The 16,245-nt window shown below is 42.5% G+C and overlaps 1 protein-coding gene across 1 annotated transcript in view; it reads right to left on the minus strand.

Moving 5' to 3' along the window:
- LOC139390762 (glutamate receptor ionotropic, kainate 2) overlaps window positions 1–15,513 on the minus strand; it is a 224,874-nt gene extending 209,361 nt beyond the window's left edge. Inside the window, exons 1-2 of the mRNA XM_071138120.1 lie at window positions 15,430–15,513; window positions 11,437–11,817 (exon numbers count right to left, since the gene is read on the minus strand). Coding sequence (XP_070994221.1) covers window positions 11,437–11,554 — 118 coding nt within the window. The 5' untranslated portion in view covers window positions 11,555–11,817; window positions 15,430–15,513. The remainder of the gene's footprint in view (window positions 1–11,436; window positions 11,818–15,429) is intronic.
- Between the last annotated feature and the right edge of the window lie 732 nt (window positions 15,514–16,245).

A 16,245-nucleotide genomic window follows, 5' to 3' on the forward strand; every position in this document is an offset into this window, starting at 1 on the left:
TTTTGAGTGATGTGTCTAATGTAGAGAGCTGTGTTTTAGTGTTTTCCAAAAACCAGATAATGTGCTTGCAGTTTTGAAGACTTGGTCTGAAGACAACTTGTAGACTTGTTTAGGTGCTGCTGTGCGGTTTGTTGCTAACCTTACTTTGCTACCTGCCAACTTTACGGTTTTTACTTTTTAATTACGTTTATATTTTTAGTTTTTCCCTCGCCCGACATTTTTCATTCAACTTTTTCACCCCAGATGCTTTATCTGGACGTGGTTCGTCAGGACCGCCACCAGCCGAAGCTAAGTAGTAACATTAACACGATGCCACAATTGCAGTCGCTGTACTCATAGTATACAGGAGAATGATCGCCTTATGGCAAGGATAAATGTGCTGCAAGCCCATCTTCAGAAGCAATCGTTAGGCAAGGGTAATTTCAGTGTAGGAAAGGATGAAACGGTGTGTGTGCCACCAGTAAGTACAGATAGTAGTATAAATCCCCTCACACGGTCCCCGCAGCCTGACAAAGGGAACACTAAAATAACACATCCTAGATCTGAATGAATGAAATATTCTTATTAAATACTTTTTTCTTTACATAGTTGAATGTGCTGACAACAAAATCACACATGATCAATGGAAATCAAATGTATCAACCCACGAAGGTCTGGATTTGGAGTCGCACTCAAAATTAAAGTGGAAAACCACACTACAGGCTGATCCAACTTTGATGTAATGTCCTTAAAACAAGTCAAAATGAGGCTCAGTAGTGTGTGTGGCCTCCACGTGCCTGTATGACCTCCCTACAACGCCTGGGCATGCTCCTGATGAGGTGGCGGATGGTCTCCTGAGGGATCTCCTCCCAGACCTGGACTAAAGCATCCGCCAACTCCTGGACAGTCTGTGGGTGGATGGAGCGATACATGATGTCCCAGATGTGCTCAATTGGATTCAGGTCTGGGGAACGGGCGGGCCAGTCCATAGCATCAATGCCTTCCTCTTGCAGGAACTGCTGACACACTCCAGCCACATGAGGTATAGCATTGTCTTGCATTAGGAGGAACCCAGCAAACCTTCTTGCCACAGCTCGCATTGATGTGCCATCCTGGATGAGCTGCACTACCTGAGCCACTTGTGTGGGTTGTAGACTCCGTCTCATGCTACCACTAGAGTGAAAGCACCGCCAGCATTCAAAAGTGACCAAAACATCGGCCAGGAAGCATAGGAATTGAGAAGTGGTCTGTGGTTACCACCTGCAGAACCACTCCTTTATTGGGGGTGTCTTGCTAATTGCCTATAATTTCCACCTGTTGTCTATTTCATTTGCACAACAGCATGTGAAATGTATTGTCAATCAGTGTTGCTTCCTAAGTGGACAGTTTGATTTCAGAGGTGTGATTGACTTGGAGTTACATTGTGTTGTTTAAGTGTTCCCTTTATTTTTTTGAGCAGTGTGTTTACTGAAGACTCATCTCTTCAGTAGGTCCTATGATTGAGTGTAGTCTGGCCCAGGGGTGTGAAGGTGAATGGAAAGGCACTGGAGCAACGAACTGCCCATGCTGTCTCTGCCTGGCCGGTTCCCCTTTCTCCAATGGGATTCTCTGCCTCAAACCCTATTACAGGGGCTGAGTCACTGGCTTACTGATGCTCTTCCATGTCATCCCTAGGAGGGGTGCGTCACTTGAGTGGGTTGAGTCACTGACATGATCTTCCTGTCCGTGTTGGCGCCCCCCCTTGGGTTGTGCCGTGGGGGAGATCTTCGTGGGCTATACTCGGCCTTGTCTCAGGATGGTAGGTTGGTGGTTGGAGATATCCCTCTAGTGGTGTGGGGGCTGTGCTTTGGCAAACTGGCTGGGGTTATATTCTGCCTGTTTGGCCCTGTGCGGGGTTATCGTCGAACGAGGCCACAGTGTCTCCCGACCCCTCCTGTCTCAGCCTCCAGTATTTATGCTGAAATAGTTTGTGTGTCGGGGGGCTAGGGTCAGTCTGTTATATCTGGAGTATTTCTCCTGTCTTATCTGGTGTCCTGTGTGAATTGAAGTATGCTCACTCTAATTCTGTCTCTTTCTCTTCTTTCTTTCTCTCTCTCGGAGGACCTGAGCCCTAGGACCATGCCTCAGGACTACCTGGCCTGATGACTCCTTGCTGTCCCCAGTCCCCCTAGTCGTGCTGTTGCTCCAGTTTCAACTGTTCTGCCTGTGGCTATGGAACCCTGACCTGTTCACCGGACGTGCTACCTTGTCCAGGACCTGCTGTTTTAAACTCTCTAGAGACAGCAGGAGTGGTAGAGATACTCTGAATGATCGGCTATGAAAAGCCAACTGACATTTACTCCTGAGGTGCTGATCTGTTGCACCCTCTACAATCACTGTGATTATTATTATTTGACCCTGCTGGTCATCTATGAACATTTGAACATCTTGGCCATGTCCTGTTATAATCTCCACCCGGCACAGCCAGAAGAGGACTGGCCACCCCTCATAGCCTGGTTTCTCTCTAGGTTTCTTCCTAGGTTTTGGCCTTTCTAGGGAGTTTTTCCTAGCCACCGTGCTTCTACACCTGCATTGCTTGGTGTTTGGGGTTTTAGGCTGCGTTTCTGTACAACACTTTGTGACATCAGCTGATGTAAATACATTTGATTGATTGATTGAAGATTAGGTTCATGAGTTAATGGTTTCACTGAGTGTGCCTCAAATACCACTTTTAGTGTGTAAGTGATTACATTTTTTTACAAAGTACTGTAATCCAGTGTATTGTGCCTCACCATATTGACTGCGCTAGGTCTATGTCACATATTGTCTTGTTGTCTGTTTCAGAGAGTCTTGGAGCTGGATGCCGCTGCAATTCAGCACGTTTATATTTACATTGATGAGGCTGGCTTCAGCCTAGCCAAAAGAAGGGGACGGGGACGGAACATTATTGGCCACCGTGTCATTGTGAATGTCCCTGTACAACATTGAGGGAATATCGCCATGTGCGCAGCCGTTAGCCAGCAAGGCGTCCTCCATCACCATGCCAACCTTGGTCCCTACCACACTGCCCTTCTCATCACATTCCTGGACACACTACATGGCATCCTCATTCCAGCCGAGCAGAGGGTGGACCAGAACAGTCCAGGTATGTTGTCATCTGGGACAACGTGAGTTTCTACCGGGCTGCTCTGGTCTGCAACTGGTTCATCGACCACCCACAATTTAGGGTTCTTTACCTCCCACCATATTCCCCATTCCTAAACCCAATTTAATATATTTTTTTTCAGCATGGTGATGGAAGGTGTATGACCGCCATCCCCTCGCACGCATGCGTCTTCTCCAGGCAAAGGAAGATGCATACGGTGAAGTGGATGTGGGGGCTTTCGGCGGCTGGCTCAGTCAACCCGGAAGATTCTTTCACTGCTGTTTAGCCAGATAGAACATGGCTTGCGATGTAGATGAGGTGCTGTGGCCAGAACAAAATAGGAGGCAGGATGCAGCCTAATGTCTTTTTTCTTACATTTTGCATGTGTTTTAGTCTTCTTGTTAGAGTTTTGAAAGAATGAGCCACTTTCATTTTGTATTTTTGTACAGAAAACCCTTTATCTTACTGAATGTTTTTTCCTGGTTTTCTCCTGTTTGGTATCGAAAGTGTTACATATACAGCATTTGAGAAATAAATTACAATGTTTTTGTTACTGTATTGCATTTCTGTGTGTATATTTGAGTATGTATACATTGCTGTAACAATCTTTACAACCGGTTACAGTGTAACACTGAAAATGCAAAAGGCATAAACCGACTGCTGGGATATTCATTGGAGGGTTTTGTGTTGAGCAAATCAGTGTGTTGTTGTTAGACTATTCATATGACACGTCATTTTGATGCAAAAATATATATATTTTGGAAAGAGAAAAAAGTCTGGAAGGCAGTGTTTGTTTTTGCTAGAGATTTGTAGAGTTGTGTTTGTAGTTTTGTGTTTTGGGAAAATTGGCCAAAGATTCAGCAAACGTGTGTAAACAATTGTGGGAAACTGTAAGACAATTTGTTGGCAGTTACCTGCATATCTCTTTCTCTTCCCTTTTTTCTGTTTCTCTCTCTCATCAACAATAGTATTCAGTAGTCCATGTTTTGAATCAATGAAGCTAGTTGACCTGAAACAACATGCTAGCTACAGTACATACACATCATAATATAGAGCAGAATCACAGTTATAAATCAGGACACTATCATGCCACCATGTTCTTTGTCAAGTAAATATTCTAAATAATCCTCCCACAACAGCACCTCATCCTGCAGCGTGGCGGAGTGAATTTTATTTCACATCCTACCTGATTATAGTTGCTGTATAAACCCCTCTTTTGACAGAGTCTGCTTCACACCTCCGAGCCACATAACCCATCAAGTGAGAACAGTTGGAGAGCTCATTTACTGGCAGGTGTGAAATGGGCATGTTGGTTTTTATAATCACTCATATCTCCCACTTCGTGCGTGTGTGTGTGCGCGAGTGTGTGTGTGTGTGCGTGTCCAAACAATTCTCCCCTCCTAACGATGGCGCTAAACTGTAAACAGATCATCTGAACACATTAGCCAGGCGTTCAATAGAGACTGGTTCTGCCAATCACCTTCATTTTATACTTAACTACCAACTCTCCCCCACGTCTCTCAATGATCCGCTTAGCCAAGCATTGTCTCTAAGTAGCTCGCATTCTCCGCAAATCTTCTTATTTACAAGTTATTTGAGGGGAGAGGAAGGAGGGTGGAGGAGGGAGCTTTTGTTCTGTGTGTTGTCAGGCTTTCTGTGTTATTGACAGGCTCTTTTTCCTGAAAGCTTTTAGAAAGTTGTTGTGTGAAGGACTGGGAGTATTTCTCATTTTACTCTGCTGTACATAATCATTAGATACTAAACTGCTGACTGCCCCTCCATACATACAACACTATGACGAACACACCTGACCTTACCATCGCTCAGTTTATCAGAGCTTCCAGAGGTTATACCCTATTGATGAACACAGTAGAGGCTGATTGGAACAGACGAGTGAAACATATCCTCCTATTCTAAATCAATCAAGCCTCCAGGAGGACTGTGCAAAGCGCATCTGTTTAGATAACAGTATACAGGCAACATATAGACAGACGCTCAACAGTTCAGGCAACATATAGACAGCAATTCTAGATATGGATAGTGACATGATGTCTTTTGGGAGATAAAAAAAACAATCAGGTTGTCATTCTTGATTAACTGATAAACACAATGTCCTCAGTCAAAAGCTGTAGGGGTGGGGCCTGCCTTTCTGCCTGCCTGCCAGCCAGCCAGCTAGCCAGCTAGCTGCCAACGTCTCTACCTCCACCAGGCTACAGTCTTTATCCCAGGAGCAGTGATAGAATGTTCCTGACTGAACACACAGGACACTTCCATCCACCATCTGTGTTCTACAGAAGAACAGCTACTGTATTGTACTCTACTGTACCAGTCATTGAAATATAATCCATAGATTATATTTCTATGGTACCAATGTTGTACACTGGATCCCCTACCCCACACACGCACTGATTTACAACTCGCCCTTGCACTAGAGACTGAGAAGCACTGACAAGGTGATTGCTGACTGCACTGATCAAAAGGCAAGATGGTGCCGATAGGATAGGGAAACTGCTTCTAGCTTCTAAGTACAAACATTTCTGTCACATTCTGACCTTAGTTCCTTTGATTTGTCTTTGTTTTACTATGGTCAGGGCGTGAGTTGGGTGAGTTGTCTATGTTCCGTTTTCTATGTTATGTTTGCGTTTGGCCTTGTATGGTTCTCAATCAGAGGCAGGTGTCGTTCGTTGTCTCTGATTGAGAATCATACTTAGGTAGCCTTTTCCCACTTGTGTTTCGTGAGTGTTTATTTTCTGTGTCTGTGTGTTCCACACGGAACTGTTTCGGATGGTATTTTCACGTGTCGTTTATTGTTTTGTTTCAGTGTTCGCTTGTTGTAATAAAGAGCATGAACACGTACCACGCTGCGCATTGGTCCTCTGATCCTTCTGACTACTCCTCCTCAGGAGAGGAGGACGAGAAGCGTTACAATTTCATGGCACACACAATAACATCTGTTAAACATGTGCATGTGACCCAAAAAATATTATTTGATTTAAAGCACAGAAATAACCCACATCCCTTAATTAACTAATTCTGTTGAAACATATTGAAGGATTTCCTTATCTAATGTAAAACAAGTCTTAGTGATTTATGCAGCCAAAACTAAAGTAGTAATATTTTAAATGTACAATATAAGATTGGCTGTGTCAATAATGCTTTACCTATCAATTAATAATATAGTATTAGTTTATTATTTTTGAGTTCAAATGAATAAATAAAAGCATTATGACTAATAATAGTATTAAACATCGTTTTGCAGAAGGCTGCTGAGAGGACGGCTCATAACGGCTGGGATGGAGTAAATGGAATGGAATCAAACACATTAATGACATGAAAGTTAGTCAACCCGGAAAATTTGAAGAACTTTGAAAGTTTCTTCAAGTGCAGTCGCAAAAACCGTCGAGCAAAATGATGAAACTGGCTCGCACAAGGACTGCCACAGGAAAGGAAGACCCATAGATACCTCTGCTGCAAAGGATAAGTCCAATAGAGTTAACTGCACCTCAGATTGCAACCCAAATAAATGCGTCACAGAGTTCAAGTAACAGACACATCTCAACATCAACTGTTCCGAGGAGACTGTGTGAATCAGGCCTTCGTGGTTGAATTGCTGCAAAGAAACAACCACTAAAGGACACCTATAAGAAGAAGAGACTTGCTTGGGCCAAGAAACACGAGCAATGTACATTAGACTGGTGGAAATCTGTCCTTTGGTCTGATGAGTCTAAATGTGAGATTTCTGGTTCCAAACACTGTGTCTCTGTGAGACCATGAGTAGGTGAACGGATGATCTCTACATGTGTGGTTTCCACCGTAAAGCATGGAGGAAGAGGTGAGATGGTGTGGGGGTGCTTTGCTGGTGACACTTTCTGTGATTTATTTAGAATTCAAGGAACACTTAACCAGCATGGCTACCATAGTATTCTGCAGCGATACGCCATCTCATCTGTTTTGCACTTAGTGGGACTATCATGTGTTTTTCAATAGGGCACTGACACACAACACACATCCAGGCTGTGTAAGGGCTATTTGACAAAGAAGGAGAGTGATGGAGGGCTGCATCAGATGACCAGGCCTTCACAATCACCCAACCTCAACCCAATTGAGATTGTTTGGGATGAGTTGGACCGCAGAGTGAAGGAAAAGCAGCCAACAAGTGCTCAGCATATGAGGGAACTAGTTCAAGACTGTTGGAAAAGCATTCCTCATGAAGCTGGTTGAGAGAATGCCAAGAGTGTGCAAAGCTGTCATCAAGGCAAAGAGAATCTAAAATCTAAAATATATTTTGATTTGTTTAACACTTTTTTGGTTACTACATGATTTTATATGTGTTATTTCATAGTTTTGATGTCTTCGCTATTATTCTACAATGTAGAAAATAGTAAAAAAATATATAAAAAAATTGAATGAGTATGAGTCCAAACGTTTGACTGGTACTGTATATATTACAGAATAATAAAAGCACATAATTAGTATTATTAACATAAACATTGAATGTTACTATTTACTTCTAAATGGTCTTACATGTCTTTAAAGTGTTTGATACCATTCCATTTACTCCATTCCAGCCATTATTATGAGCCGTCCTCCCCCCAGCAGCTTCCGCTGATGTTAACTGTATACTGCGTTGTGTCCTCAAAAAGGATAACTCTGTCCTATAACCCTAACGACGTGTAAAGCAGGATAACACAGTCTTTAAAAAGAGCAGGGAGATTGTTTCACAACTGTAGCCAAAATAAATCTGCTCCTTTAACAAGCCTTCCACTAATAGTGTGTTTCTGCTCTAGTAGAATAAAGCAGTGCTCATACACCGGCGTGAGACGTGAAACTTGCCATCTGGGCCTGCAACGTATAGCCGCTGCGCCCATCCTAGCGAGGCATATAAAGGGTCGTTTGGAGATTATGACTTTGTGAACACAAGTGTGAGTGTATAGAAAGTGTATCTTCAGACACAAAGATTATCCGGAGGCACATACAGAGATGGATTACCAGGGGGGAAGAGGGGAGAGAGTGGTTGAAGCGTAGACCAAAACTTAATGCTTTCCTACAACTCTCCATGTTCTTTTTGTAAGACAGCGCTGTCAGATTGGCGCGTGGTACCAGCAGAGGCCCAGCTGGTTGCCATAGTGGCAGTGCATTACAATCAGGGCTTCCGGTGTGTGTGTGTGTGTGTGTGTGTGTGTGTGTGTGTGTGTGTGTGTGTGTGTGTGTGTGTGTGTGTGTGTGTGTGTGTGTGTGTGTGTGTGTGTGTGTGTTTTCTGAAAAACTAACAGACTACAGTTGCAGTTGATGGGTGAATACAGGGTGATGTGAAATTCTTTAGAGGGATAAAGAAAATTACAGATATAACAGGAACGGCCGTGATGCAGTGAGAGGACACAGAAAATTGTATATGTACAATTAAAGCACACTCCTGAAAACTGCTGATCACATTGCCTACCCTTTACAAACTGCGTTCTTTAGCCCCTGAGGGCTATGCAAGTGCATAAGGTAGCCTATATACAGTTGGAAGTTTACATGCACTTAGGTTGGAGTCATTAAAACTCATTTTTTAACCACTCCACAAATTTCTTGTTAACAATCTATAGTTTTGGCAAGTCGGTTAGGCCATCTACTTTGTGCATGACACAAGTAATTTGTTCAACAATTGTTTACAGACAGATTATTTAACTTATAATTCACTGTATCACAAATCCAGTGGGTCAGAAGTTTACATACACTAAGTTGACTCTCCCTTTAAACAGCTTGGAAAATTACAGAAAATGTAATGGCTTTAGAAGCTTCTGATAGGCTTATTTACATAATTTGAGTCAATTGGAGGTGTACCTGTGGATGTATTTCAAGGCCTACCTTCAAACTCAATGCCTCTTTGCTTGACATCATAGGAAAATCAAAAGAAATCAGCCAACACCTCAGAAAAAAAGATGGTAGACCTCCACAAGTCTGGTTCATCCTTGGGAGCAATTTTCAAATGCCTGAAGGTACCACGTTCATCTGTACAAACAATAGTACACAAGTATAAACACCATGGGACCACGCAGCCGTCATACTGCTCAGGAAGGAGAAGCGTTCTGTCTTCTAGAGATGAACGTACTTTGGTGCAATCCCAGAACAACAGCAAAGGACCTTGTGAAGATGCTGAAGGAAACAGGTACAAAAGTATCTATATCCACAGTAAAACGAGTCCTACATCGTCATAACCTGAAAGGCCGCTCAGCAAGGAAGAAGCCACTGCTCCAAAACCGCCAAAAAAAGCCAGACTACGGTTTGCAACTGCACATGGGGACAAAGATTGTACTTTTTGGAGAAATGTCCTCTCGTCTGATGAAACAAAATTAGAACTGTTTGGCCATTACGACCATCGTTATGTTTGGAGGAAAAAGGGGGAGGCTTGCAAGCCGAAGAACACCATCCCAACCATGAAGCAAGGGGTGGCAGCATCATGTTGTGGGGGTGCTTTGCTGCAGGAGGGACTGGTGCACTTCACAAAATAGATGGCATCATAAGGCAGAAAAATGTTGTGGATATATTGAAGCAACATCTCAAGACATATGTCAGGAAGTTAAAGCTTGGTCGCAAATGGGTCTTCCAAATGAACAATGACCCCAAGCATAATTCCAATGTTGTGGCAAAATGGCTTAAGGACAACAAAGTCAAGGTATTGGAGTGGCCATCACAAAGCCCTGACCACAATCCTATAGAAAATGTGTGGGCAGAACTGAAAACGTGTGTGCGAGCAAGTAGCCCTACAAACCTGACTCAGTTACACCAGCTCTGTCAGGAGGAATGGGCCAAAATTCATCCAACTTATTGTAGGAATCTTGTGGAAGGCTACCCGAAACGTTTGACCCAAGTTAAACAATTTAAAGGCAATGCTACCAAATACTAATTGAGTGTATGTAAACTTCTGACCCACTGGGAATGTGATGAAATAAATAAAAGCTTAAATAAATCATTCTCTCTACTATTATTCTGACATTTCACATTCTTAAAATAAAGTGACGATCCTAAATGACATAACACATCATTTTTACTAGGATTAAATGTCAGGAATTGTGAAAACTAAGTTTAAATGTATTTTGCTAAGGTGTATGTAAACGTCAGACTTCATTTGTACAGTGCAATACTGATAGCCTACCCTATGTTTGTTCTGTAAGCCTATGCAGTCTTTCCTTGGAGTCGACAATGGAAGACATGTGCTCAGTTAGAACAATGGATTCCTTTAAATGGTTGCTAATAGTAACGTATCGAACTCAGAGCGAACAACGAAAGGGAAGATCAAACTCTAGCATGTATCCTTTGCTTCACGCTGCTGGCTGTCACTATCATGGCTCGCTGTGTTCAATAGTTGCGTAGGCATTGACTGTACTGCACTCATATTCAACTACATGGCTTGGTTGGTTAGGGTTCTTTCTGTTCATAATCGGACACGTCATACTTCGAGAAATGGACGTGTTTAAATGCGTTTAAATGGATGGGGGATTTAGCGCGCATTTCTTCAATCAGGATTCATCCTTTTTTTGAATGCGTCTATAACAATAATGGGTCTTGTGTTGATGTCGGCCATGAATAGGCCTATATGATCCAAATATCTATGTAACTAACATTAATGTGAGGTAATTATCAACATAGGCGCCACGTTGTTGCCAACTGTTGCAAGCTTTCTGGCTACATGCTCTCTCTCTCTCTCTCTCTCTCTCTCTCTCTCTCTCATTCTCATTATTTCTATCTCTCTCTCACACACACTAGGTTTATTATGCAAACTTAGAAATATCAGCACCATAGCAACAAGTTCCACCAATCATTTATTCTCCAACATAAATGATTCACCAACAACATGGCACTTTGGCATGAAGACATTATCGGACACTGCTATTTGGAAAAGTTGCTTTTCCTCCATCACATATTTGAAACAAGTTCCACAAATGATGATCAAATCCAGGTATGCATAATTGTAGGCTATATATGTTTCTATATGGACTCCAGTTGTACTAGTCTGCTGGCGGATCATTCTGCATGGAAATGTTGTCATCATGCATGAAGGTTTCAGGACAAACGAGATAATGCAATGTCCCTAGACAGCTGTGGTAAACAACACCGTGCATAGGGGTAGTAGTTATTTCGGGGATGTGGCTCCGGGGCGCACGCGCTCACTCCAATAAGTCTGGGACAAGAGGACCCGTGGGGTCACGGCAACACGTCCACTAGGAAGTATATAAGACAGCTATGGCGCCCAGCCATTAAATGACAACAGTTACAGAGTTAGGGAATAGCTAGGCTACTACATCAAGACAGTAAGAATGTTTAACAGAGAAGGAAAATAGCAATCTTACCAAATCTTAAAACATGTGGCATCCCGCGAGAATATCCCACACATAGTAATAGCAGCAGTAGAAGCCTGCCGGTGCACCTGAATCTCGCTTTACTTATGAGCGGGGAGGTAATCTTCATGGTGTCTGTGTGATGCCACAGTATTTATTCCCTGGATCAGTAGATTCCCCCGAAATGTTTCTTTTGACGTTAAACAGGGTGACGGCCCACGGCAAGATCACGGCATGGTCAGTCAGGGAGAAGGTATCATTCGTTTCCCCAGATCCATTAGCAAGCGCTGCGTGTCCAGCTCACTGCGCCAAGAAACAACCTTCCCACTCAGCTAACGGTGGGGCATCCATGATAGTCTGGGCAAATCCGGGAGAAATCCATTCACGGGCGGTCTGAAAGAGAGATGGACATGAAAGGGGAAGAAGGGGGGTTTGAGTTTCCAAGTCAGAATCCCTTCTCAAGAGACGAACGCTGGCAGAATTGCAGAAGGCTAGCGAGCCTAAACCTTCCAGGCAGTCTCAGCTGTCTGAAGCTAGCATTCTGCTGCACTGCCGCACAGCATCTGACGTCGAGCCAAGATTAGTGTGAGCGCGAGAGAGGAAAGATTGGGTATATTTCGCAGGTGCTGCTGACCACACATCGCTTCCGATCCATATCTGACATCGAAATGGCCATCTTTCCCCGGGTGTCTCGTGCTGGCACCCGGTACTTTCTTTATGTTATTCACGGTTTTGCTCGGTTCATTCAATGGCTGTGGCTGCTGACAGTGGACTGGTGCCATGCCGAACGATTGTAAAATCAATCTATGATGTTAAAAAGATTGCCTCTCTAGATCGGAATGACTCAGCCTTGGAGTCGTGTGAGAGGTTTGTGAACCAAAACTGTCTCAAATCCAATTTTGATGAATAGCCTATTGCTGAGCTAATATTTTTTTTCACAGAGCTATGCTGTCACTGAGAAAGATTTTATTTTCGATGTTCTATTTTTACTAGTTTTGACATTGTACACTCTTAGAAAAAAAGGTTCTGGATAGAACCAAAAGGGTTCTATGTTTGCTTCATATATGGCACTCCTAAAGGCTCTATATAGAACCAAAATGAGTTCCATTTAGAACCCTATATGGAACCCAAGGGTCCTATAAGGAACCAATTTTGGTTCAGTGAAGAAGAACCCCTGGGGGTTCTGATAATAGAACCCTATAAAAGGGTTCTAAATATAACCTTTAGGGGTACCATATATGAAGCAAGCAATATAACCCTTTTTAGTTCTATTCAGATTTTTTTTAGTAGTGTACTTCTAAACTTCATGACAATGTAAACATAGAATAATAAGGGATTCCATTTTGGTCATCAATTGTCAATAACATGGGCTTGAGTATTATAGCACTGTAGAACTTTCATAAAAACATATATATTAAAAGTTGTGAAATACGTTTATTCTCAGATCATGTAATTCAAAAGTTATACAGCCAATATCAAAGTAGGCTTGTTGTTAAATTATTTGTGAAGTTATTCAATTAGAAGGCCATGATTTCTGTCATTAAATTAACTTCAAATTTCAAGAATATTTGTTCTGTTTCATAGGCCTAAGTCTATGAATATGATTACAGATGGCAATTATAAATAATATTGTCTGGAGTGGTTAAGATATAGAGAAGGCCTAAAACCATTTTAACATTGTATTTGTCATACAATCTAAACGCCAGGACCATACAGGGTACGACATCACGTTGGAAACGGACAGGACTAGCCTATTCTACCTACACACAGTCCAAAAGTACGGGCAACAGTTATTAAAGATGCGTTACACTTGGATGTCATTTGTATCTCTAAATGCATAAAACTGTTACATTAATGTATACGTATTAATTATATAGATATTAATCATGAGCATATTATTTGTGTCATTAGTTCTATACAGTAGATGCAATATATTTGTGTTCCTTTTCACTAAAACCACGCCAGGTGTAGTTGTATTCACCTTCACTGGCCGTATGTGTAGACTTGTGCAGCGCGGATTTCAGAACCATGGACAGCGTCGCGGTGACCTTCGAACACTACTCGAATTAGACCTAACTTTACATAGCCTAACCTATGTTTGTTTGATGATAAAATTAATGTTTCTTTGTCTTTCTTTTTTCACTTTGGATATTCAGAGTTGCATATCATTTAATGAACATCTCCCGAGAGCATTCGACAAGTATTTCCGAACAGGAGAGCTTCTTGCGTCTGTGTTTCAAGCCGCCCGAGAAATATACGAAGGGCTGTGAAGCACTTTTATTGCAGTCCGTGTTTGAGCTTGCTGCACGAGACCCCGGGTGGATTTTCGATGGTGTAGCCTCCAACGGCGTCAATAATATTTCCGAGTAATGCAAATTGACTCAATCAGCTCGACTGAAAGTAAGACAAACGCCTACTTACTAACTCCAAGTATGCCTACGCCCTTTCTTTCTCCGTTTGACAAACCGACCGCATAATCTGCCTTTACAAAGACAGATGTGATCGGATTCCTTCTGTTATGTAAAGCCATATGATGTCTCGTTTAATTCCTTGTGTAACATACAAATATAGCTAGGCATTTACATGTTGGCTTAAAACCCGAGTGCCGTTCCATGTCCATATATGAGTAAGAAATTGTCTTTTCACTCTCCCTCAATAATAAATAATACAAATGTGCCGAGATGACCCAGTAAAAAGTCAACGATCGACAGGGATTTATGGTGATTTAATTGCCTATAGCTGTCATAAAATGTACATTAAATAGAGTGACAGATATGGATAAATGCTTTTGAGGTATTTTTGAGGATAAATGCAGTGACTTTTAACAGTTTACTTGTTTGTAAATAAATAATATGCGCCTCGTTTCTCTTTAAACTAACCGTTCCAATATATATATTTTTCCATCTGGTTTGAGAATACCATTCAGCTGACCGATGAGGAAATTACGCATGGGATCCATGAAGATAACTACAATTACACTGAAATGTTTTGTCTTATTTTCTGTGGCCATTACTAAATGAAAACATTGCCAATGTCATACTTTAACATGTGTAGGCTAAGGCAAATGCTTTACAACGTTATACACATGAAGCCAGTCGCGCGCAATGAGCGAATAGAAGTAGGGAGTTGGCGGTGACTCGCGCACAATCAGTTGGCACGGATGCCAGTTGTAAACTCAAACTATTTCTGCAGGGATTCTTATACATATCCAGTTTAACGACCAGCTTTTTCTGGTTACTTTGTAAGAGCTTTCCAAATAGCACTTTGGGCATCATCGGTGCTGTTTTATGGCACTGTGCAATATCCATCTACCATCTGATCATAAACTTGATTTAGGGCTGTGGTGCGTGCGGGTTATGTGCTCATCAGCTGTGGAATTTACATGCGCAGCCAGTCGGTTCCTTTCCACCCAGCCTGATTACTCATTATCTATGGATCATTCATAAAGCGGATAACTTCAACGCCACTGACAGCCACGATTTGTACGGTATTCATTTAATGACCCCATAATGTATTTTCAACCCCACAACATTGTATGCATCAGCAACGAGAGGAGGGACTCGAGAGGGGACACGCATTTTAAATAGGAGTCCAAGTAAGACAGGTCACGTATCGACATGGTTTTGTCCTATTAACTAACAAGTCGAAACCTATAAGACATTGTAATTGTTTCTACTGGCAGAGGTGCGCAGAGCGCACATTGTGACACGACGCGCCGCATTCCCAAAATATATATGCACCATTCATCATCGAATAGACTAGTGTAAATGAACCGGTGTAAATCGGGAGACTTAGTTTTATATATAATCGTCACGTTTTGTGTGATATCTTCGATGAAAGAGACGAGGTGGATAGCCTAATTCTCTCACTTCTGTCTCACCTGTAAAATCCAACATACTAGGCATTCGAACCTTACACACCCAAGCAGAGGGGAGTACAAGCTGTCAAATTACACAAATAACCGACAGATAATCATACAATTATGAAAAAGGATGCGACGCTTACCTTCGATTAGAATGAGCTGAGAAAGTAGTTGATTTGTTCCGATAGAGAGACGAGCCAGATCGGTTCCTTCAGACTCTCGTCTCGCTGCGCTCCGCTCCGGCCGTGGGGAAGACACGCCTCCTGTTGGTCGAAAAAACACACTGCTTAAAGCAACAGGGGACCTGCACACCGACCGGTGGATGGACCCGACCCAGCGCCGGGTGGATCTCCAAGTCGAGGTGAGGTGGGGATACCTGTAGCATGGGGGACAAGGGCTGGGGCAGGGTGGACTTTACGCATGTTTTATAATCACTTTAGTGGCGAATTAATAAATTAATGGATTATTTAATCCATACCAGTGCATTCAACTTCTATGCAAAACGGTGTGTGATGGCGCTGAATTTATTTGAGCTTTAATTAATCAAATGGAAAAACAATACAAGGATGATGCGGGACAAAATGTTAAGCCTCCGGGAGTGCCATATAGGAACGGTGTCACGGGAGTGCCATATAGGAACGGTGTCACGGGAGTGCCATATAGGAACGGTGTCACGGGAGTGCCATATAGGAACGGTGTCACGGGAGTGCCATATAGGAACGGTGTCACGGGAGTGCCATATAGGAACAGTGTCACGGGAGTGCCATATAGGAACGGTGTCACGGGAGTGCCATATAGGAACGGTGTCACGGGAGTGACACAGAACGTTACGTGGATGAAACGATAATTACCTGGTGGAATATTGTAAAAACTATAATAATGAGTGTTTAATATCAGGACATTTAGGTCAGTATAAGTTCAACAAGTTGGGATGGAATCTAGCTCATTGCCTGTTTGCA

Source organism: Oncorhynchus clarkii, chromosome 3, assembly GCF_045791955.1.
Source record: "Oncorhynchus clarkii lewisi isolate Uvic-CL-2024 chromosome 3, UVic_Ocla_1.0, whole genome shotgun sequence".
NCBI classification, from domain to species: domain Eukaryota; kingdom Metazoa; phylum Chordata; class Actinopteri; order Salmoniformes; family Salmonidae; genus Oncorhynchus; species Oncorhynchus clarkii.